This window comes from Thermobia domestica, chromosome 16, assembly GCF_964235325.1.
Source record: "Thermobia domestica chromosome 16, izTheDome1.hap1.1, whole genome shotgun sequence".
Taxonomy (NCBI): Eukaryota; Metazoa; Arthropoda; class Insecta; order Zygentoma; family Lepismatidae; genus Thermobia; species Thermobia domestica.
Genome location: NC_137469.1, coordinates 149,860,044 through 149,886,109, shown reverse-complemented (window position 1 = coordinate 149,886,109; position 26,066 = coordinate 149,860,044). Strand labels below are relative to the sequence as shown.

General features: G+C 35.7%; 1 protein-coding gene across 3 annotated transcripts in view; it reads left to right on the top strand.

Annotated features, from left to right (window-relative positions):
- The first annotated feature begins 4,106 nt into the window (after nucleotides 1-4,106).
- The window catches only part of LOC145673469 (glycine dehydrogenase (decarboxylating), mitochondrial), a 428,549-nt gene continuing 406,589 nt past the window's right edge, over nucleotides 4,107-26,066 (top strand). For 2 of the 3 annotated variants that reach the window (XM_081743192.1, XM_081743191.1), the window contains exons 1-2: nucleotides 4,107-4,358; nucleotides 17,673-17,751. In XM_081743192.1, the coding sequence (XP_081599318.1) occupies nucleotides 4,173-4,358; nucleotides 17,673-17,751 (265 nt within the window). In that variant the 5' untranslated portion in view covers nucleotides 4,107-4,172. The remainder of the gene's footprint in view (nucleotides 4,359-17,672; nucleotides 17,752-26,066) is intronic. The other variant, XM_081743190.1, reaches the window with a different exon arrangement.

Sequence of the window (26,066 nt, the reverse complement as noted above, 5' to 3'; positions counted from 1 at the left end):
TGATGCTATAACACTCTGCGAAGGGTCTAAAGCATCGCTTGCAAGTACAACAAAAAGCAGATTGTATGAAAGCATACGTTTTAAGTGCAAGTGTAGAAAGCCAAAAGCTAAGCACGCGCTAGCTGGCCGTAAGCTTTCTTGCTACTAGGGACCAAAGTGCTATGTGGAAGTTCGTAAGTTCTTCGAAAGAGAAAAAATTGCGTTTTCTAAAGTCACGTGAAAAGACAATGTTGATTTGTTTTTACGACTCCAAAATTATGCTTCGGGAATTCGTTCCACAGGGTGAAACTGTTCCACAGGGTTAATATTATCTGGGCGTTATGAAGGTTTGTGGAAGCGAGTCGTTCGCATAAGGCTCGAGTATCGAGAGCCAGGCAGTTAATCTTTATTGGACGACAATGCACCGTGTCAGAGAAGCGCCGCATTTCGTGACTTTTTGACTAAAAACAAATCTGTGTGCTTCAAATTTGATTTGTATCTGGGTGTTTCAAACGTATTCACCTGATTTATCGCCGTGTGACTATTTCCTATTCCCAAATTTAAAATTGGCCATAAAAGAAACATTTTAGGATAATGTTACACATGTACAGTCTGCCGTGACGAGGGTCATTGAGGCGATTCCAAAAAACGACATTAAAAACTCTATGCCAGCATTGGCTGAACGTGCCCAGCGGTGTATTGATGCGAAAGGGATGTATTTTGAATAAAAATAATTACAGTTGGTGAAATACTTAATTCCTTTCGTTTAATTTAAATAGTTCCGTTATTTTCCGACATACTGTGCATGTCAATTGACTTTTTAAAGGAGAATTTTCTCTTAAGATGCGAGGATAAAACACTGTTTATAATTCACCTCAAAAATTCAAAATTTCCAGATATTAATTCTATGCCGACCGTTTTTAAATTGCAGTTACATGTACTTTTGTGATCCAACTTGTTGTATAATAATTTATAAAACTAACAGTATCATACAAATATTAGGTCTACTATTTCGTCGGTATCGAAAAGCTTTAGTTAATTATTAGGGTCTACTAACATTACTTATTTTCACAATTTTTTTTTTATATTCCCAAAATTAAGATCATGGGATATGGATATAACAGTATTGACTGTACAGAGTGTCGGTTGTACGCCGTTTCGATCGTATGACGATTTCTCCCTATATATCTTTAAAAAATAATTATTACTTAATATTACGTGATTATAAAATAATGTTTTTATCATTATTTCGATCGTATGCAGGTAACTGTTTTCGATCCTATGTCGTTTCGGTCCTATGCATGTAACCCAGGGCCGGATTAAAGCGCGCAGCTTTATATATATGCAAAGTTTACTTTGAAATTGTATTGCACCATGTAGTTTCTAGTTCGGCCACAGAGAAGCAGTTTTGCGTATCAGCTAAGATGCCCTTTCACTAATGAAGTTCTGAATTTCCCGCTAGATGTCATAGTAAGCCAGCGTTGGACCAAGGATGTTATAAAATAGAGGATCTGCCCCTACAACAAAATCGTGAAGCCATACGTCACACTTCCGCCACACCTACTCTGCCCGCTCCGCGCCATTAAGATCGCAATATTTCGAGCCAACAAACATGGCTGAAACGAGAGTAGCGAATCAGACGTACCAGCTCAGACGATGCTTAGTTGTTTTTCGGCTTCACAGAGATCATAGGATGAAGATACGTATGGGCAGATCCTCTATTTTATAACATCCTTGCGTTGGACTCTGTTTCACTTGTTGCACGCGGAGTTACGCCATATTGCCATTTTTGAGCTTTCTTTGCTTGTTTAGGTTTACAGCTTTAAACTGTTGACTTTTTCTGTGGTAGACAGAAGTGTAATGAGAGCAAAAGTGCAAGTACGCTGACATTCGTCGCGTTTTGTTGATTCTATCTGGTTTCAGTGGACTTCGCAGATGTCAACGCGCAACATTGCATAGACCCTATATGGAAACGCCATAAAATATCCCATAGACCGCATATTACACTGGACAACAAATTTTAACTTTTTTCATGCTTCGGAAAAGTAAAGTACATTTTCTTATGCAAATGAGGATGCTGAATATGAAAATGACAATAAAAATGCTGAATTGGTTCGAGTTTAAGTGTAATAGACAGAAATATGTGTTATGTAGTGTTGACGCTTTTAGATTCGTGAATTTTCTATTCGACCTTTCACTTAAGTAGTTATTGCTTCAATTTTGTTCATCCGAGTATCGTGATTCATATATCATTCGCTTCAGAATAAACCAAGCTTGCAAATGGTACTATGTGCATGTGTACATGATGTATAAGAGGAGGGAAATTTGAGGTAAAATTGGGAATTTCCCGTCCAAAAGTCCTTTTTTTTTAATGTAGCATCCCCTAGTACGGCCAGGGCTAAAGATGTCCAAATATAATGTAACTTTGACACTACTGTAGTTTGTACGTAATTCATGTGCCAAGTTTCATTTCTACAATAGTTTCTACAATAGTTATGAGGGAAAAATATATCTCCTTTCTGCTTGGCAATACCAAATTTCATATAGGAAAATATAAGATACAAAATAAAAAGAACCCAAACAATATTACTTATTCGAATATCACGACTTGTACATCATTCTCTTCAGAGTAAAACTGTCTTCGAAGTGGTACCATGAGATTATGTGTGTGTGTGGCCCCAGCTATAGATACCAAAATGCAAAATACCTTGAAATTACTGTGATTCATATTCAATGCATGTGTCAAGTTTCATTGCAATATTTACAATAATTATGAGAGATAAGTATTTTCAATCATGCTTGACAACACTAAATTTTACATAGTGAAAAGTAAGATTTAAAATAAAAATGTATAAAGTGATGTTCGTACGTAAAGAGAGGAAAATGCGCTTTATTATGACGTTAGACTCTCTGCATATGACACGAAAAAATACTTGACCTATATGTTATAGGGCATGATAATTGATTCTGTGTGTGCTTGGTACAGCGTTTGTTCAAAAGAATATAAAAGCTTCAATAAGAAATTAAAACTATATAAAACGAAAGTGATAAAATATAACTTATATGAATATTACAAATGATGCCTCTTTGCCTGTCTCTTGTTTCTGAAACATCTCAAATTTTGGTGGCTCAAAACCCGCAGGACCCACCCCCTGCGTACGTCCCTGAGGATAGCAATGAAACTAACCGTCAAACAATGGAAGTTTATTGAAATAAGTAGACAGCTCTTGTTGCAATGAACTCTTAATTTGCCCACCGGAGCACATCCGGTGATAACGTATTTCTTCGAAATACGAACCAATCTTCAAAATCTAATTTCATATTAGTTATCAGCACCCTAAAGTTAGTAAGAATTGGTTACTTTTATCTCCGAAGCATTTTCACTGTTAACCAGTGTTATTTGTATTAATGTTTTTTTTTTTTTTTTTAAATCCCGTGTTTCCTACTCCAAATTAAAGAAAAATCAAGTCTGATCGAAAAAATTGCGCGTTAAAGGGTTATGATGGGAGTCTTAGGGGGGCTATAGCCCTGGGTCTCCACTCTGATCAAAGTCTCAACTGGCTATCTAAAAAGAATCATAAAGATACAATCATCATCAAAAAATCAAATATAATCAGAAATATAAAACATATTCTCTTAACTTTCCTACTGTATTTTTACAGAAATGTATTAGGTGAAGTCAGCAGGGGCCACATATTTTTTCTAGCACCGGGCCTCCACATGGGTTAATCCAGCCCTGATGTAACACAAGTCATCATCATCTTCAACAACAGGTAAGTGATAGAGAAATATGTTCCTTGCATACACAATTCCCTACATTAAACACTCTACGTTCCCTAAATATTCAATGAAAAACTATTAAAGTCAGTATAAAACATAGGCCTACTTCATTTCTATGAAAAGACTAAGATTACCAATACGAGATTGGTAAAGTACATGTGTCTTTATGACACTTTGGCTCTCCCTAGTTTTGATGCCCCCTCCTGCCCCACAATTGCGAGATCCGTGGATGCACATCTCGCCAACAAATAACCCACAAATAATAACTTTCATCTTCCGAGACGAACTCAGAAGTGGCAACACTGCTTTCTTGAGTCAAAGTTCAGTCAATGTGCTTGTGCCCTTTCACTGAGCAGTTAGTTCTGTAGTGTCTACTGTGATAGTGTGCGGTTGGAACAGCGTTCTAAGGGGAAATGCAGCGCTTTCCGGCCCTGTTTCCTGCGCTACAAGGCTGCAGGTTAACAGTTCAAGCTCAACGGTTTAAAAGCAGTACCTCTGCTATCAGCAAACTTCTTCAACGAAAAGACGAGTTCGAATCTCGTCACATAGGACCACGAGAACATGACATGATAGAAATGTTAGATCTAATTGGCTTTAAGGTGAGTTAATAGTTAATTCGCAATAATCCACTAGCATTATAAAATAAGAGCAGGACTTACGTAATTATTTTGTGCGGGCACAATAGGATTTTCGGTGATATTTTTGAATCATTCAACGCAGCTCTTCTCATAATGATACCTGTGAGTACTGTGATGTATACAGTGGCGTAGCCAGAGGGCCTCAGGCCCTCGAGCTCCTTTCAAGTCTAAGAAACAATATGGTTAAGTTTGTACTTCCTAACCACCCTTTAACATAAATATTCGCTATGCCATTGCTCCCATACGGAACAGTGCTTTTCCGTGGTATTACATAAATGTCCATAAGCATAAACATTTCCAGATTCAATATTTAAACACTTTCGATCACTTCTGAAGCCTCTGTATTTTGAATAGGTTAGATTACGACTTAGATAATTCATTATAAAGATCAAGTGCCAGTTCCTTTCAGGTTACTGTAAATTTTGTTCCTTTCAGTTATTTTAATTTAGTCTTAAAATAACAAAGTAATTGTACAGTTTATTTTCATCAGTTTTTGACAAAATAATTTGAATGAGTCTGCTGCGATGAATTCTTTCTCTGGATTGTGGCCCAGGATTTCTCAACCTGTGACATGCGAACCTAGTTGATGGTACGCCAATGGAAAGGGCTGAGAACCCCTGCTACGGAATAATTGTATGTACACACACACACACAAACAAACACTAGACCAGAGTGGGAAATCATCATAATCCAAGTAGGGGCAAAACAGTAGCATAAAATATATATATTCACACTGGATTGCTTGGACATAAAGAATTCACATATTGAATGTCCATTATTAATAATCTGTGTGCAATTAGGGATACCACTAGTTCGCCTTTTAATTACATATGATATTACATGCGGATTACTGTAATTAATTTGGAAACTTCCGTCAATGGTGTCACTTTATTCACATCTAGTAACTTCCTGATAGGGAAATTTTATTCCAAAACCATTATGAGGGAATTCTTCCCATTTCTCTTCCCAGAATTTCGCATTCTACACTGGACTAAGATTTACATATTTTTACTTTCAAAGTCCGAAATTTTAACGTTATAAATACGTTTACAAAGTTTGGTTTGTTGCAGTTAATAACCAGGGCCGTTATTTAGAGCTCCAGGAGGTCAATTGGCCTCCCCCTGAAGTTGATGTTTGTTTACGTTTTAATCCATAATATGATACTCGTAATATACCAATGAAAAACGTAAAAACCTACTCACATCTAGGGTTTTACCCCCTCTCATCCCCCAAGCAAAATCTGAAATGATGCTGGTGTTACGGACGTTTAAAATACGACGTTGTATGTTTACACACAAGAAGAACGACTATAAAACTAATATTTCACTATGAACTAGGCGCATTTACATGACTTATTAACGGATAGCTTGCTAGTTCTGTAATAACTAATCTTTCTAACATTCAGGCTTTCTTTCTTAGTCACCTTCCGTTGTCAATGTTTGAGAAGCAATTTCAAGAGTGTCAACGTAATTCGGCGATTTACTTTTGACAAATGCGTATTTTATTGTATGTTTGCATGCAATGAGTATATTATTATTATTTGTAATAATAATAATAATAATGTATATCCATGATCCTAACCAGTTTAGTCAGCATTTTGAAAGACTCTGAATAATATTCAAAAAGATGGATTATATACTTATTTGTTCTTGAAGTTCAGATATGGAAATCAGACTAGCATGTAGGCCTACTTGAGGTGCGAATTTCGTCAATAATTTTGTCTCTATTGACTGGGATGTGAGCAGGGAACTGTTTGTTCGCGTCTCTATGTAGGCGAACGACTTCAATATGTTGCTGAAGCAAGACTGTAAAGCTAGAAATTAAAAACAATTTAGATGTGTTTCCTTAGTGCTGTTATTCCTAGTCTAAATTCTTGTAGGACGACTTTTAATATTCGAGTGCAAAAACGTTCCTGTTTTCCCTCATGTTCGCATCAGTATCGCATATTTACTTGTAACATACCTATGGCGATGTATTGCGCTTAGGGATGGTATCGAGACGAGACGAGATGAGACTATACAGTCTCGGTCTCGTCTCGGTTGATAAGTAGCGGTCTCTATCTCGTCTCGAGTCAAAAATCGCCGTCTCGGTCGACAGATGCTTGTCTCGATCTCGGTCTCGAAGGCCGAGTCTCGGTCTCACCTCGAAAGTCTCGAAATAAATAGTGTGAAATTAAAATTGTGAAAGTATTATTATCATACAGTCAGTCGTTTCCGCTTCTTATTTTTTGCCTTCATTCTTGACAGAATTATGATGTGATGTACCTCTTCGTAGTTAATTTTCTAGCGCTAATGCTTTCCATATGTGTGTTCCAGCTTCAATCATCAGTGGGTATAGCATACCTGGGATAAAGCAATAATAGTAATACATATTTCAATTTCAGCAATACACTTTGTCTCTAATAGCCTCAGTACTGCCTATACAAATTAAACTCTATATTAAATTAACACCAGTACTATGTTCAATACCTCCTAACGGATAACGCAACAATAGCAGCACGAATGTATTTAATCACGCCGAACCATAATCATGACCATAATCATAATCAACCATTATCAACCCACTGCTGGATGAAGATCCTTCCAAGTCTTCACTACAACTATCTATCTTGAGCAATTCTTTTTCAGGTTACTCCCCAGTTGTCCTTGATTTCGTCAAACCTTTTTCTACAAGGACGTTTTCTAGGCTGTTTTTATCTCGTGGTGTCCTGTCTAGAATTGTTTTTGTTCATTGATCATAATTTCTTGCAATATGTCCAGCACATTTTCCAGTCCATGTTAAAAGTCATTTCAATAGTACCAGTCATTAGTTGCTAAATAATTAATTTCTACTGTATATATTTGGCCTACAAATAGTTCAAATCCGCTTCTTTTGGAGCACAGACACGCTAGTTTTTGATCTTCGAATCTGACAACACTGACTCAATGATTTAAATCAACACAATGTGAGGACCTCCATTTGGTCTAGTGGTTAGCACGCTTGACTTCGGTTCACGTGGTCCCGAATTCGATTTTCGGTGGGGGTACAGTTAAACGACCGAAGTGGTTCGGATTCCATTATAATCATTAGCTCCACGTCTCCTTTAGACACCCTAGCATAATCGTGGGACATTAAACTAAACCAAACCAAACCAAAAGTCAACACAATGTGTATTACTAACTGTAAGTCCTTGAATAATTGCATATACTGTAGCTATATGGTATGGATCGAGTTTGAGGTGGTCAAACTAAAACAAGTGAAATCTAACTAGGGTGTAATTAGAACTTTTAATTAACCATGGTTTTGTGTACATCAGGATTAAGGCTTAAGGGAACAACTAGGGTAACTGAAAACTTATCAGTCACGTTTAATTTTAGTTACAATTTGCATTTACACATAATGTTATTGCTGGAACCAAAACTTTGATATTGACATTAACATTATAAAGACTACGAAAAAAATCGTCTTTTGAAAACATTCTTGCACCATAAAACAAATTACGAGTAATTTTAAAATATTTTACAGTTTAGCCATGTTATTTGCACTATATTTAGAATATTATTTGGCAATTTATTTAAGTTGGCAACACTACTTAAAATAATGGAACTGCGACTTGTAATTAAAACCACCAAAAACTATTGTAGTAATATTATAGAAGCAAACTAAAGCAACAATCATAAAAATTTAACACAAATACGTTATTTTAAGCAGTATGACAATCACTATCCATGTGTTTGCTATCTCTGAAACGGTTTGAAATAACAATTGTTGTAAATGACATTATGATCACTTAAGTCTTTTGGAAGCATCTACATGATGAGACGTGATATGTCAGCGCGTTTTCGAAGTAAAGTCTTTAGAAAAAGTTAAATTTTCCATTTCTGGTAACTTTGTTCCTTCATTCATTCGAAATACATTATACCACGATCATAGTATTTGACTCTAAGATACAAATGATGCGCATTGCACCGTCTATGCCATTTGAGTTATCAGAGATCTCCAAAATGTTGATGTTGGTGATACTGTATTGCCCTTTGTTACACTGAATAATGTATGTGGTATTGTGGTTTTATTTAATATCTAAATTAGAAATACGTAATACGTTACCTAGTGCAATTTGAAAACATACAACTTTATTTTGCGTTGGCAACACTGCTTGTTTATCTAGTGGTATTGCAGAGTATCTGGAAGAATTTTTCCTTCAATATTTCACACAACATGGTACACATTTTCATCATTTTTAATTATATAGACCTATATATATAGGCGCGGATCCAAGGGAACTAGGGAAGAGCTATAGGGGCTATATCCCCCCTTAACGCTCAGGTATACACTGAATAAGATGAGCTTCAATACTGCTTTACACTGGATAAAGAGGCAAAGTATGATTTAGCCCCTCCCTTGATCATATCCTGGATCCGCGACTGTATATATATATGGCATAGATGGTGCAATGCGCATCATTTGTATCTTAGTGTCAAATTCTATGATTGTGGTATATATATAGTGAGAGAGAGAGAAGATTATATACAACAGCAGTGGATTTTGTTTCGGGAGAGGCTTGAGGAACGTAAGAAACATTTGTGTTGTACGTGCAATGCGAAAAAATGATCAGAAATTTATTTCGGGAGGGGCTTGAGCCCGACATCTACCTCCTAAATACGCCACTGTACATCAGTCAACCATTCCCATATTATCTCACATAGCAACGAAACAAATTTTGAGTAAAGGCAAAATAGCTGTAAATATTCGAGACGAGACCGAGACTTTCGAGACTGACCAAGGTCTCGTCTCGGTATATAAAAGTCCGTCTCGGTCTCGTTACCATCCCTAACTGCGCTCCGCAATGAAAAGTTCGCATATACTGTAACTCAGTTTTCTTAATATGTTATCGCTTTTTGTGCTTTTCTTGACAAAGAAGTGTAGTAATGAATAATTATTTATATTTTTGGAGAGAAAATAAAGCAAAATGAAAAAATTATAACAAAAAAAAAACCTTTATTCTTATGAAACGTTAGTCTGTCAAATAATTACGCGAAGAATATCCCGAGGAAAATTAGAGGGAAAGTGACTCGATACAGTGCACAGGTATTAGAAACACTCACAAAGACGTAAAATTGAAATAACTGTAAATAATGTGTTTTTGAGATGAACATACATTTCACACTTCACGCAAAGTTCCAATATGCAAAATCAATCGATATCTTCAGTTGAAATTACTGAAATAGGTAGAAAACGACTATTTAAAACTTCAAGTTGAACCTGCGCTTGGAGCTACCGGTATGTATTAGCAAAATTACAACGTATTCTTTCGTGAGTTGTCTCTGTGGCCAAGCGTGTTTAGTAGTGTTCTTGAAATTCTAGCATCGAAGGGCGATAGTTTGAATCTGCCGCCAGGATGTTTTTCTTTTCAATATATGGGAACATTTCTTTGAATATAAAGTTCTGTTTTGAAGTGCTTGAAAAACAAAATCAGATGAACTATCACCTTTCAAAGCTTATTCACATTTATCCACCCTTTCATCATTTATATACGAAGACACTAAAATGAGGAACGTTAACGTTGTTATAATGGGAACAGATTTCAGATTTGAATACCAACCTTAAACCACAGGTCCAGAATGAAAATTATTCATGTTCCTGATACCTATTGCAATATACAGGTATATATATATATATATATATATATATATATATATATATATATATATATATATATATATATATATATATATATATATATATATATATATATATATATATAATATGCTTGTACTTTTAATTACAACGTAAAAAGTTATTGTTGTAATTCATAACCTGAATTGTTATAAAGAGACTAGAACGCTTGAAGTGACTTAATGTTCATAAAGCTTCTTTTTCTTGAAGCTTTTGTAATTGATGTCGAAAATAGCCCGATGCCTTCTAATATGTGCCAGAGTAATAAATAAATATTTTTAGCAGGATAGTATCGTCTACCCCTTGCTTCTATTGATGATAGAAAAGTAATGTTGAGTTGATTTTGAGTTTAACGTCCCTTCCGGCAGCGAGGCTATATGAAACGTTTACCTATTGATTAGCGTGGAATCCAAACCACATGAGCTCACATCGGGAATTGACCCGGGTCTCTTACGTCAAAGGTGCGTGCGCTGACCGCTTAGCCACAAAGGAACTCGGTATGAAAATAAATACCACACATTATCCCATATTACTTCACTAACAGATTTCTGTTTTATGATCAGTTAAAATAGTATTTCTGGACACTGTAGCGAAAAATGTAATTGCTATTTCATGCACTGTGAGAAAAATACAAAGAATAAACAATAAAAACGAAACAAGGAAAAGGATTCAGTGTAACGTGCTTTGCCTCTCTCGAATAAATCACTCAATATATTGCAAGTGCATATCTCGAGCATTTCTAGTAGAACTAATAAAACGCGCTGGTTTATAACTTGCCTGTGTGGTCTAGTGGCTAGCACGTGCGTCTCTGGTAAACGGCGTCCCGGATTCGATTCCCGGTGTGAGAACGTTTGGAATTTTAAATGTTCTCAGTGTATCTGTGTTCGTGTCCCTGTCGTTAAAGGTTACTGGAAAAAACTGTGAAACATGTATAACCGAGTAGGAAATACTGACTGACAAGGGGAAATCATACTTTGGTAAATTAACTTGGGAGCCACTTTTGGCGAGGTACGAGTGCACATTTAAAGTGTCAATATTACAAACTGCAACAGCCAGAAAACCCGTCTTAAAATTTCTGACTCTCCGCATATATGACAAAACGCGTTATCAAGTGGAAGAGTGAGGAGTATCTATACCTGACGCACAAAAGGTCCCACTCGAGTCATTTTTTGTTGTTGTTGCCAACAAAGTAGCCATTTGTAACTACAAGTAAAATATTAATTCACCAAATGTTTATAATGCATACAACAATAAAAATATTCAAATCAGTTGTATCCATGTTTGATGGATATAATGAAGAATATTCTACAAAAGTTCGAGCCGATCATCATCGTCAGAATCAAACACAGTCAATCCGTTCCAACCGTTACTTTTGGTTCCAATACAAAGACAAGCTAGTTTGTTACACTTCTAGGTCGCTTTTTGCAATGTTCTGGGTGCTCTGTTATTTATTAAATAAATAATACCGATTTGCAGATTATTGGTGAGACGCTCAATGCTGCTCAAAATGACCAACAGTTGATGTTGACGACGACACATTATCTTCTTGTCTTACTTATTACATACAAGACATTTCTCACAATGTGAACATATGCTTTTAACAAAATAATACGAAAGATGTATTAGTGTATGATATTAAAACTTGCAAAAATGATACTGTTTGCGACAACAATACTATTCTGGAATGTGACACAATATCAAGATTATAAACAATAGGAAAACCAGAAGCTTTTAAATTATTTGGGAAATGTGAAGAATTTCGAAACCATACATCGATAGTCAAAGCGCAGACGGCTGAGATAAAACATTTCAGCAAATTCTTATGCGGATGTTCAGCAGAAAAGTGGCTACCAATGATTTCCACGTGAAACATGAGGTACTGCCACGCACTGAAGATGCCTGCTCGCGTCACAGTCTGCCTATCTACCATCAATTGTAGCAATAGCTAAGTCATAACCTTTAAACGCCTATTGACGCAACTGCTGCGTTAAATGATTTAAACCTCAATAGTTCAGCCCCTAATTAAGCTAAGAAAATTTTGGTATCAATGTATACCTGAAGGATGAAGCTTTTCGAAGTTATGTATATCGGAATATCACGCTTGAGAGAGGAAAGGTAAAATTTTGATTTTTTTTTTTTTTGCATGTTTTGGGGCCCTTCCCCCTTTGGGGTACGCTCATAAACATTGGTATGTGAATCAATGAAGTAGACCACTACATGGTAATACGCTGTATATGTACTTGTTGCTTATATGGGGGAGGAGGGAAGGCAAAATTGGCCTTTTTTAGTCTTTTTTTTTTTTTTTTTTTTTACGCAAATTAAGATTATTTTAGGAAGGCGGCTTCTTCTGCTACTACAAATACGGCGGGAACTGCAAACTGTTATATCGGTGCAATCTGTATTCTATAAACCTTCCGACGATGTATCAATTTCTCTGATAATTAGGAGGGTCACCAGGGCCGCCAACGCGAAGGTCTGCAACAGCTCTTCGAAAATGATAGATAAATAGGGCCTTTTATTGGAATTTCATTGTGAATTCTTATCTCGCTTTGTATTCAGTAATGGCTGCTTCTTTATATTATTGTCATAAGTGTGTTTGCTACACATTCGCATAATTTTGTCAGCGTATGATGACTGCAAGGGTTGCCAGGGCCCCAAATTCTATTTTTTATAATCTAATACACTGTATATAGTATTTTGTTAGATATCATGTTAAATGTTCAATTTCAGACCTTATCAGATGGAATTCAATGGTAGACTTTATGTACTAGTTTTCAGCATACTTCAATTGATTAAAAATCATTAATAACAATTCTGTTGCAATTTTGTCCCTCAACACTGCTTTTCAGAGCTAAATTGACTGTACTATATATATATATAATATTATTTTGCTGGTGCGAAATTAGATTACCATTGCTTATTAGATGGTCTGCAAAACTTGTCCAGAATTTATTTTTGGATTGCTTCGATTGATGGAATCATTTTTGAGAATTGATATCTGAACAGTTCCGAAGAATCGATTCGAATAATAATAATAATAATAATAATAATAATAATAATAATAATAATAATAATAATATACTCATTGCATGCAAACATATAGTAAAATACGCATTTGTCAAAAGTAAATCGCCGAATTACGTTGACACTCTTGAAATTGCTTCTCAAACATTGACAACGGAAGGTGACTAAGAAAGAAAGCCTGAATGTTAGAAAGATTAGTTATTACAGAACTAGCAAGCTATCCGTTAATAAGTCATGTAAATGCGCCTAGTTCATAGTGAAATATTAGTTTTATAGTCGTTCTTCTTGTGTGTAAACATACAACGTCGTATTTTAAACGTCCGTAACACCAGCATCATTTCAGATTTTGCTTGGGGGATGAGAGGGGGTAAAACCCTAGATGTGAGTAGGTTTTTACGTTTTTCATTGGTATATTACGAGTATCATATTATGGATTAAAACGTAAACAAACATCAACTTCAGGGGGAGGCCAATTGACCTCCTGGAGCTCTAAATAACGGCCCTGGTTATTAACTGCAACAAACCAAACTTTGTAAACGTATTTATAACGTTAAAATTTCGGACTTTGAAAGTAAAAATATGTAAATCTTAGTCCAGTGCAGAATGCGAAATTCTGGGAAGAGAAATGGGAAGAATTCCCTCATAATGGTTTTGGAATAAAATTTCCCTATCAGGAAGTTACTAGATGTGAATAAAGTGACACCATTGACGGAAGTTTCCAAATTAATTACAGTAATCCGCATGTAATATCATATGTAATTAAAGGGCGAACTAGTGGTATCCCTAATTGCACACAGATTATTAATAATGGACATTCAATATGTGAATTCTTTATGTCCAAGCAATCCAGTGTATATATATATATATATATATATATATATATATATATATATATATATATATATATATAGAAACTGGTTGGAACATTAGCTGAGAAGGAACTGTCATGAGAAACGTGCTAGAGGGTATGATGAAAAACGGGAGGAGCGAAAGAGGGTATAGTTAATAGTTGGCATGAAAACAGAAAAATTGTACCTGAAGGCATAAAGGCTATCGTGGTGCATACAAGCTTCTTAGTTTCAGTTCTGTCCTTGAAAGAGTCTGTTATCTTACCCATATGCAAGGTCTACATTTCATAAGTTCAATAAATGTTAAAATATCGTATGGAAAAATTCTTGCCATCTCTAAAATTCTAAGCAAAACTAGAAAGATAAGAATGCAATAATACACAACCTTTTTATCCAGTCACTGTAGCTAAACTGCAGAACTCTATCAGAGGGTCGATCCAGGTACAAAGGGGAGAGGGAAAACTTGGATATATAGCTTTGGTCTTTGTTTTCAATTGCCATTCCACAAATTATTTTTTAAAAAGTGGGATTTGGGATAGTTTTGGAAGTGAGAGAAAAAATCTGCAACAAGTGAAGCATGAAGTCACATCCCTGTTGTTGGGATCACAATCAAGAAAATGACAAATTAGTAACTTGTCCTTGGAGCTTTGGAAAGAGTGTTTGATTGTGCTGGTTTCGTTTCAAAATAATAATAATAATAATAATAATAATAATAATAATAATAATTCTACTTGTCAACAAATATTCTATTCAATCATTGCTTATTAAGTGAGACCGGGAAAAGTGATCTGCACACAATTCCGATAAAAGTAAAAGGAAGTAATAATAATCAGGATTTTTTCCATATGCCTATGTTCACAGTGTATCAAACTTTGAAAATTACGCTTAAATTAATTTCCAGAATGTATTAAAATTTAAATGCATTAATAGATTAAAAAATATACCATCAAAGAGTGTGTGTATGTGAGAGAAAGAAAGAACAAAAATATAAAAAGGAGTGGAAAATAAGCAATAAATTGGTTATCAATATTTCCTATATTTTATTTGGTAATAGCTATTTAGAGGGAAACCAGTACTCTTCAGACTTCCCACATTTTATACTTATTTAACAGAGGGAATTAGCTACTCCAAAACGGAGACTGTAAAAAAAGTAATAAGCTGTTCCGAAGTTGTTTATAGGACAAGATAATAATAATATTATTATACAATTGTAATAGAAAAAATGGAAACAACAAAATTCCAAAGACAAGAAACGAAACAAAAAAACACAGCGCCTTGTCACTCATTCTCTTCATCTAACCCACTGGCCAGCCGACATTATCGGCCGCATGTGCATCCAATCATAAGAAAACATTGTCCCCGACAAAATCGGTGTCGGTGGTACCACCGACAATATCGGGGGCTTGGCCGACAGCATCTGCGTGTCGGAGGACTGGCCGATAATATCGGTGGCGTGTGCAAGCTAAGATTTGAGTACATTGAAGTTGATTTCACCGCCGACATTATCGGCGCTTCCACCCATATTATCATTGTCGTGTGCAAACGCACTAATTCAGGAATATAAATAACCACCGGCCCACTCGCCCGGGGCGAGTGTTTCATCGGTTCGTGCGAGTATTTATCATATCGAAGATAAGTGGGATGTGGGCTAGTAGCTTTCTTGGGCTAGTAAAATTTTGTTGCAAATTTGCATCCCTGCTCTTATAGGTCTAAACACATGATCCAAGAAGAGGATTAGCAGATTCAGAGCAAAGATTCAACGAATCATCTCCTCGAGACAGAAGGAAAAGGGAAATAATCCTCAATAAGATTTTCAAAAATTTTATCCTGCATTAGGAATGGATCACTGCCTTATGCTGTTGTTCCCTACCAAAACATGTTAAGTAGTTAATTTACTCGTTCAACAACTTAATTTATAGAAAAATCTTATTTTTAATATTTGTTACACTCAAAATTATTCATGCTAGCATTGAACGTCATGATCCCCTCCATATTTTAAGCACCAATTTTTAAAGGAACATTTCCCTCACCTTCCACTAAAGATAAACATTGTTATTCTTATTATTTAATATAATATATTTACTTTTAAAAACAATTAGTAACTTTAAACAAGACTTTCAACTTAGGTTACTCACAAGTAAACCTTACGTTTGGGTGAATCGAGTTGCTGACTGAGACACATATGAGAAAGTAGTACTAAATGTGGTCAGTATTTCAGTGAAGTTGTAGGTGCGAAGCTCCAAGGGTTTAGGAGATACAGCTACCAGAACATCATATGGAAGTATAGAATAGTCTGCATACAGTTGGAGGTAAAACCCCTGTAAGACCTCTTGTAAAGACTAAAGGTGAATAACAAATATATGGGTACATATTAGGACTAGGGGGAAGTCATGTAGTAAGGGTATACCTGACGGCGGCCATCTTGAAATCCGCCATTTTGAATTAAGGTTAAGTTTTTAAAATAGGAATAGGGTCATGTGATACATGATTTAAGGCGCAAATTTAATCAGAAGAACAATGGTGACGTTAATTTTGATTCACGCGCAATTGGTAAAAAGTTACAGGGAAATTAAATATTGTTGCAGCATATGTATTAGTCCTTTACCCCACCTTGTAAATTTTGTGTTAATGATAATAATTAAATAAAAAGCAGGTGGATAAATATTAGGTCTATGGTAAGAGTTGCCTTTATGGCGGCCATATTCAAATCCGCCATTTTGAATCAGACAAAAGTTTTAAACAAAACACATAACATTGACACCTTATTAATAGCAAATTTTACCATAAATCCAACGGTATAACGCCACCATTGTATTTCTGATTAACTTCAAGCCCGAAGTCATCTATTGCATTACTCTATTCCCCTTTAATTTTGTGCTGGTTAATGATAAAGCAAAAATGGTTATACCGTTGGATTTATGGTAAAATTTGCTATTAATAAGGTGTCAATGTTATGTGTTTTGTTTAAAACTTTTGTCTGATTCAAAATGGCGGATTTGAATATGGCCGCCATAAAGGCAACTCTTACCATAGACCTAATATTTATCCACCTGCTTTTTATTTAATTATTATCATTAACACAAAATTTACAAGGTGGGGTAAAGGACTAATACATATGCTGCAACAATATTTAATTTCCCTGTAACTTTTTACCAATTGCGCGTGAATCAAAATTAACGTCACCATTGTTCTTCTGATTAAATTTGCGCCTTAAATCATGTATCACATGACCCTATTCCTATTTTAAAAACTTAACCTTAATTCAAAATGGCGGATTTCAAGATGGCCGCCGTCAGGTATACCCTTACTACATGACTTCCCCTTAGTCCTAATATGTACCCATATATTTGTTATTCACCTTTTGTCTTTACAAGAGGTCTTACAGGGCTTTTACCTCCAACTGTATGCAGACTATTCTGTACTTCCATGTGATGTTCTGGTAGCTGTATCTCATAAACCCCTGGAGCTTCGCACCTACAACTTCATTGAAATAATGACCACATTTAGTACTACTTTCTCATATGTGTCTCAGTCAGCAACTCGATTCACCCAAACGTAAGGTTTACTTGTCAGTGTTTAAATTATTGCCGTCAGAATGAATGTCTAGTATTCTTTGTCTAACATGTTTGAAAATTAAAACTTGAAATAATGAACTATTATTTAAAATTAAAGGTAATCATTAATACCTGCCCTTATTTATTTCCCGGTGAACTATTAGAAAGTTAAAACACACCTCTTGTTTTTATAGAGCCTGGATGAAATGACAGATAAAGCAATTCCTGCCAATATCCGTCTTAACAGGGACCTTGAGATTGACGAGCCAGTTGGTAAGTACAAAGAGCTTGTTTAATAATTCCCACCTGTATCAATTCTGTTCGTTTGTTTCGTGTATGGCAAATGCGGTAGAAACTTTTCCGTTAGTTGCATAGTTTCAAATTTGTTGTTCTTTTAAATAGAATGCATAATTTTAAACTGTAAGATTACATTTTCATTTATTAAGTTTAATTATTATACTAACAGATCCTGGTTTTAGTGGATATTTGACTCTACTTTCAAGTAATAGCTACAATCTCTATTAAGAATGAAATGTAGGTTCATAACCAGTAAGTATTAGCAGTAGGTTTAATTTTAAAAAGAGAGATATGTATGTGCAAAATTAGTAGTTCTTTACACGCAAGAATTTAACAATAACTTTTTTTTTTTTTTCGAAATTAGAAGTTTCTCCCACTTTCTCAGTATTCAAAATAATATTTAAATAAAAATTATTCTACATATTGTAAATGAAAATCCATTCAAAGTTCCTCTATTCCTCATTTTCTATCTCAAGGGTGACTGCAGTTCCTGCATAAACATGATATACACCACATATCTGACCACTGAAAAAAAAAAAAAATTAAAATGTCTTGAAAGATTTGCTACGTCAGTACGTACATGTCCACATTCATTCAGTAATAAAGTAGTGTTATGTTTAACAAAAGAAGGTTCAAATTCCCTTCTATGCTGAAATTCAGCTACATTACCTTGCGATAAACTTTAAAAAAGACTTTGAGGTACTTGTGAAAATTTCCGTAATACGAAGGTTATCAGAACCAAAATAGTATATTTTGAGGAATACTTTCAAATATCACTCAAATTCCTTTCCCACAATACGTTCGAGAACTACCGTACACTAATGAATCTGAATAATTAAATTATTTAATCCATAATTTAAAGTGCTACGTGCACTGAGTGAACATTAAATAGAAATGGAAATTGAAATAGAACTCAGAAAAACGACATCTGTAGTAAAATGAGTGTAGCAGAAAAACATGTATAAAATCAGAACCGTAGCTAGGGGAACGAGCGGAGAGGTCGCCTCGGGCGCTGATACCAAGTGGGCGCCGAACGTGCAAGAAGAAAGGAAAAGTGTTGGAAAAGAGTAAACGACGCGACGCCTCTAAAAGTATTGGCGCCCTATTAAATCAATATTGTCAGTTTGCAAAGAAGTCGATTTGCTAAAAAATTTTCTTGCTTGCTCTGCTTGCAATTCAAACGTTTCAATAAGAGTCACAACAAATTTTTACTTATTATTTAAAGAAAGCTATTAAATATGATTTGATAATGATATACAAATTTATACAAGATATGCAAGAAGTTTCTTGTCAACACTGGATTGGGCGTGGAGGACCTGCCAGATGACCCGACATAACCGCACCTGACTTTTTCATTTGTTGACACCTAAGAAACAAAGTGTACTTTAATCCTGTTGATAGTCAGCAATAGTTGCATGAGTGATAGTTGAGCAGTCCTCCTTAATGTTCAGGTGAGTATGTGTATGAGGGCATGTGAAAATGTCCTTATAAGTCTGCAACCCTATATTGACTTAAGTGGTGCTCAGGTCGGTCACTTTGTTGAAAACCAATGACTTATGACTGTGAGATTCTGTTTCTGTAACCTAACCTCACCATTTTGTAACCATTTCTATTATCATTGCACCATGTTATACTACACATTTATCAGTAAAAATAACATATTCAAAACTGCCCAATTGAGTCTGGCCCACCCTATAGTAGGTCTCCTTTAAGACCAATTTCCATATTGCAATTTGATTTCTAACAATTTGAAAAGATTACCTTATCGGCACGATTGTATTATCTCTCCACCTTTAACCTCAAGTGGAAAAGCACGAGTCCTCATGAAAATGCTTTGAGCAGAAACCGATAACAGGACTAGCAAACGATATGTTGTGCCCTAGGTCATTTTGGTGAAATAAGCAAACACGTGCCTTATCAGCAAAACTATTTCGCTTGTAACCTTGACATTTTTCAGAATATTAAATAAAATACATTGTGTTCAAACAAGTTTTCATTATCATTTTTTTTCACTTTTCAGCTACCATAGAAATGAAGTAAGTCTTGGAAATGAAAAAGAAAAAAAGAAATGTGTTGTAAAACTTTGACTTAATGCTCCATACTGTAAAATAGAATTTGTAGACGTTTGTTGCTTTGCTTGCATGGAGAATACCGGTATATACATATAATTCAATAAGAAATAAACCTTCTAATTAGCTTCTGGGTATTGACAATTTAAAACTTTCCCCGGAGAATAATTTAAAATTTCACATTAAGAACTCAGAATGGATATTTTCACTTTTTTTCTTTAAAAAAAATCTATAAAATACTTCAGAGGAAAACACTTCCTTTCGCTCATGCGTTGATTTTAAGTGGACGAAATTTGTGATTGAACTTCGATCTGTTACTCGTGCGCTTAAAACAATGTCCGCGATGTTTGTACGTCGTCTATCGGTTCAGGGGAAATTATCTGCGCTATTGAGTAGAAAAACAGCTTAGAGAAAGACACGATCTATGTTTTTCAAATGTTTACAACGTTACGAATACGTAAAATGAAGAATAGAAAAGTAACAGAACTTAATATTTCTTTGAAAAGTTGTGTATTTGTTTATAATCAATTAATTGAATAAATTCGAATATTTAAACACAAGATTATATTGCATTAATTTGCAAGATTACAAACAAAGCATCTAATGTATATTTCAGAAATGTTACTAATAATGTTAATGCATTGTATTCATTAAACCACTTAAATACATGTTACATTCATTAGCAGTAGCTACAACACAATCACTGTCTATGAATATAACTACATAATCATCCAAGTTTTCCAGTTCTCCTAAAAGCTGTAATGTATGCTACACGTATTAACACACGAAAGCAATGCATACTAAGTTTATTTAATACCTTTATGTAAATGAACACTGTTTGCAGCAGTCGTTCTTTCAGAAAAAATGTTCCGGATGGGGGGGAGGCACTCCTGGTACTATTTATTTTATTACAGACGTAGTATTTTGGTCTCCTCCGGGGGCACTCTCAGAGCTCCGGGAGGAAGTGCTCCCCCAAATCTGTCTGGAAGAAACATTGGTTGCAGCTTGAGTTTATACACTAATTATAGTCCTAATGTTTGGATTATACTGACCTTACGAAGCGAATTTTATTCATCCTTAAGAATAAGTCAATTATATGAACGCACAGTAATCGCGAGAACACCCATGAACACGATGTTATTCTCTAAAAACTCATATGGCCTGGGATCGAACCAGGGACCACGCGTACCAGAGGTGAGCGCTCCTTCACTGATCCACCGTGCCCCCTGCAGAGATGGAGTGCGTCAGTGGGTCGGTGGGTCAAGTGGGTCAAGTTTTCTGAGTGGGTCGTGGGTCAACAGCATATGACCCACTCTGACCCACCACCCACCGTGACCCACTGCGACCCACCACCCACCATGACCCACTGCGACCCACCGACTCAGTATGATCTACCGACCCTCTCTGCTCACTGCATTGTAGACTGTATCTTCTGAAGACTGGTAAATTTGTCTCCGTTTTACTTTCAAGACCTTAATTTCCCGTTCTTTTCCACTTGTTTCTCTCTACTTACCTGAGATGAGTATATCTAACCAAGTGAAAAAAGAACTTCAGGCACTTTCGGATATTGATAGTTTTAATAGTAATAATAGCAATAGGACTTACACTACAATTTGGCTTTCGAGACCTGTGAGTTTTTGGAGCTAACTACTGAAAAAAATACATTTTTGAATCACTGTAATATATAAATTATTTATAAAAAATTGAATGTAACTATGTGTGCCTGATCATCACGGTCAAATTGCAAAGTCAAATGAAATTACTTTTGGTATATAGTTAGGCCTCAATCCAAATTGGGATGTTATATTGCTTTTATTATAATGCATAATATCCTAAGGAGGTAGTGGGGATCCGATTTTTTGCGAAAAAAAAATAATGAGTATCTCGCAAACCGTTAAACTTACGGAGCTGAAATTCAGTGTATTAACTCTTTATTGAAAATAAACAGAATGTGTCCTAGCATTTTTTAAAATTCTGCTTTATGTGTGTGTGTGTGGGGGGGGGGGTTCAGTTTCTATATATGGAAAAATTGGTAGTGAATTGGTTTGTAAAAATGATCGAAAACGATCGATGTTATTTCAGAAAAAAAATCAAACAAAAAATACAGTGCTTGGCTTCACATATCCATTGCTTTCTGTTATAATAATTGCTGAAGCTTATGTTTATTATATGGAGCGCTCACAGCACAGGGCAATCAACCCATAAAGTTGTGAGAAAAATAGGCATAAAATTTGTACTGTAAGCTTAATTACACGGAAATTTGAAGTTTGGATTGTACGCATAATTGTATGGAAAATTTTACACTTTTTTTCCTTTACGTTGGTCTACTTACTTTGATTTGGAACTTTGAAATTTCATTTTTTTTTCTACTGAAAAGTATCGATAATTCAACAAGGAAATAATTATACTATGATAATTTAATTGAAATTCATCGTAATTTGGCACAAACAGCAGTGTGGTAATTGAAGGGGAAGAAGGAGGAAAATTCCCATTCACCTCTGAATACTTTCCAGAAACCTCGTTCCCTTTCGCTTTCTAGACGGGGGAGGGAACTTGGTAATGGTATCAAACCTTCATGTGTAATTACAAAAATTAAATTTATAAACAAATAAGAAATCATCAGTTTATCAGGGTTTAATTGATAATTTATTCACAAGATTCCCTATCGAAGGCGTGGTAGATGAAGTTTCTGTTCCACATGGGTCGACATTGCCAACTGACAGGGTCGATATGGAAAAGATGTTGTATGGTGATAAAGAAATGATACTTCTTGCTGAGTATTTCAAAACTGACTGAGTAAAATCGTTATCAGACTTAAGTCTAACAAGTAGATTGTCGATGAGGAGTTGCAGAAATCTGGTAGAAGTATTATCAATTTCCACGACAGAGTGCTAACGGGGATTTCCCCTTATGAATTTACAGATGACTGATATTAGAAATAGATTAAGTGCTCAAAAATTATCTAACTTGTTGCTCATCAATGTTAATGGCCCACCGCTAGACAAGCTCAAAGTAGACGAGCTAGTTATTTCTTGGCTGAAGGATGGACATCATTCCACTGCGAATGATTTACCGCCAAAAAGTTACCAACAGGAAATAAATCCGATTTCAGATTTGTTTTAAGGTGGAAAATTACGAGTTACAGAAAATGTATACTTGTATTACTAATGGCTTATTTGTGTTATTCAACTTTGTACCTACTTTTTAGTAACTCTCTTCTTTGCTTTAGGTAAACTACTTTTGAATAAATATTCATAATAATTGCAATTATGCATATTTGTAACTTAAATTTAACGTGGTGTTTTAGTGATTACACAAATTACAATTATGAGCATACTTTATGGAGATGCTCTCACATAGGGTACCCGAGCACCTTTCTACCCTATGAACAACTGATTTTTCAAGTCTTTTGTGAGAAAAATACTGTGAACTGAGAAACCATAACCTTTTCCATATTGTACAGGAGTATTTTCCTGCGAATAGAAGTTTCTTGTGGAATGCGTTCAGAAATTAACACTTGCAAGAATACTCTCTTAGTACAAGTATATTTTAGGCACACACTAATTTCCCCCCACTTCGAACTGTTTCAATTTCCTCACTGACAAACACTTTACCATTTTATATCGTAAAGGTCAGATCCACCGTTCTTGTAACAGAGTGGTGCTTGAGCGATTCACTAGAAATTCAAACTCCGATTAGTGACAATTTCACAGTCCTGTTTTATTACAACTATAAACTCTTTACTCAGTTCAGAAGAGGCCGTGGATCGTGTTCAGAGTTGATGACGATGAATTTTGGTGAGTCAGAGTAGGTCAAAGTGGATGAGAGTGGTTCATGGTGGGTGGTGGGTCAGAGTGGGTCATGGTGGGTGGTGGGTCAGTGGGTCGTGGGTGGTGGGTCAGTGGGTCGTGGGTCAAGTTTTCATTGACCCACGCCAACTCTGGCCCCCTGATAATGAATGTTTTGATATGTCATAACAAGAAAATTCTGTCTCAGTGAAGGAGGAATGTAATATAAGAAACCAATCTACGCCACCGAAACTTAACAAAGGTCTGAACTCTTTAAATGTTTGCTTTTATTGTGTTTTTCCTTGTGGACCTCAGAAAACATACAGAATTCAATAATTTTATGATCTAATCTTTGCAGATTTACTACCATACACCAAACATTACCCACGAGAGAAAAATTAAAAGCATGTTCGTATGCTCACATTATTTTCATGTAAGGTTGTTTAAAAGAAAAAGTTCAAGTTTCAGAATAATTACATATGTAATATTGAAATCGTCGAATACATAATGAGTTATCTGTTAATATTTCTCTCTTGTTTATGCTCGAAAGATCCCGAGCGCCAGGTAGCTATAACGACTGGAAATACGAGTCTGGCGCCTAAACCAAAACCCATGTATCAAATTGTATTTGTAATATTATGCTGCTTAATTTTGACAACTGCAGCCTACGTCAGAAGAAAAATTTTCGAACACTGCTTTTGTTCATTATGCTACTTCGGTAGTCTAACCATCGGTCTGCCTGTTTGCTATGTATTGCTTTCTTCAACTCCAAAACACAGCGGTGACCACGAAAGCATTTCCCTTATAGAACCACATTAAAATAGTAAAGACGCTATACGATTCTTATAACAGTAAGAATAGTTTTAGCAGTGGTGTATGGTAACCAACCGCTGATATATGGAGTAAATGGTAGAAAATTAAGAGCTTTTTAATGTAGAAAGTGCTATATTTGTAAACGTAATTAATATTTTTCTAACCAGAGTATGCATTTCTTTATTAGAAATAAACTATTTCGTAACAATTTCCATAACGTCACGTTATCTTCCTCAGACGTTAATATGGATGTTCATAGTAATGTAGGTAATAGAGACATCATATTAAATTGTTGATATTCATTCTTGCTTATTATTCTGGTCAAACTCTGGTCAGAAAAACATTAATTATTTAAATAATAATTCCAGAGTGAACATGGAGGAAGTTACTTGTAAACGTAGTATAATATGGAAATTCACCATATGTATAACATGTATTACATATTATTACACATTACATGTTGTAATGGCGGAAAAGGTGCAATTAGTGGCACCGACCTTACTGATTTTTTAATTATTTTTTTTTTTTTGGACAACCCCTTACCCTGCCCCAACGGACTTAGTTTTTTTAAGTGTTTGGTTAGGCAACACGCACAACACCAATGGCAGAAAAGCTACTTGTAGTCTTTTTTAGACTTACCTGATTCCAAAAAGAGAGAAAGTTCTTTTGGATCAGAGAACATCATGGAAAATGAGCATTGGCAACATTGACGTCCGAACAAGCAAATCTCTGTCAAAGAGGTTTTCCCGTAAAGTGAGCAGATTAAGGGGCAGACAACCAAGAAAGACGCTGGAAGTGTTGAAGCAAGTCCATCAACTAGTGGGATTAGGCATAGGCACAGATCAAAGATACTGGCGTCGTCACGGGAACCCAGCAAAGCTGTGGAATCGGGAAGCACATCGGGATCTGACTTCGAGGTGCGACCAAGAAGGAAACATAGCCTAAAGCGTATCTTTCTTCAAAACACAGCGGAGGCAGCGTTTAGAACTGGAGTTTCAGACAGACAGGTTGCTTTGATCGCTTCTGCCGTACTTCAGAACGAGAGAATCATAACGCCAGAGGACAAAAATCTTGTTGACAGATCTAAGGTACGAAGAGAAAAATATAAACTGGGTGAGAAGATCCAGAAAGAAATGGCTCACCTAGGCCGGGCGATTATAAGTATCTACTTCGACGGAAAAAATGATGCAACTCTTGTGCAAGAATAAATTAAAGGCAAACTACGAAGACGAGAGGTTACAGAAAAGCATATCACAGTTCTATCGGAGCCCGGCTCAGAATACTTGGATCATGCCACACCTAAGTCAGGCACTGGCAAGGATATTGCCGACTTTATATTGGAGCTTTTAGAGAAGAACAGTGCGACGTGTCAAGTCTTGAGGCAGTCGGTAGCGATGGTGAAGCCACGAACACAAGATGGGATAACTGTGTGATAAGTCAGATACAAAGATTCCTAGGAAAGGAACTGCAGCATCTCATTTGCCTTCTTCATACCAACGAGTTGCCATTTTGACACTTGGTTACCGAATTGGATGGTGGGACGACCGGACCCAACGCAATTTCCAGCCCCATCGGAAAGAAATTAAAGGATTGTGAACGTTCACCGATCGTCTCCTTTACA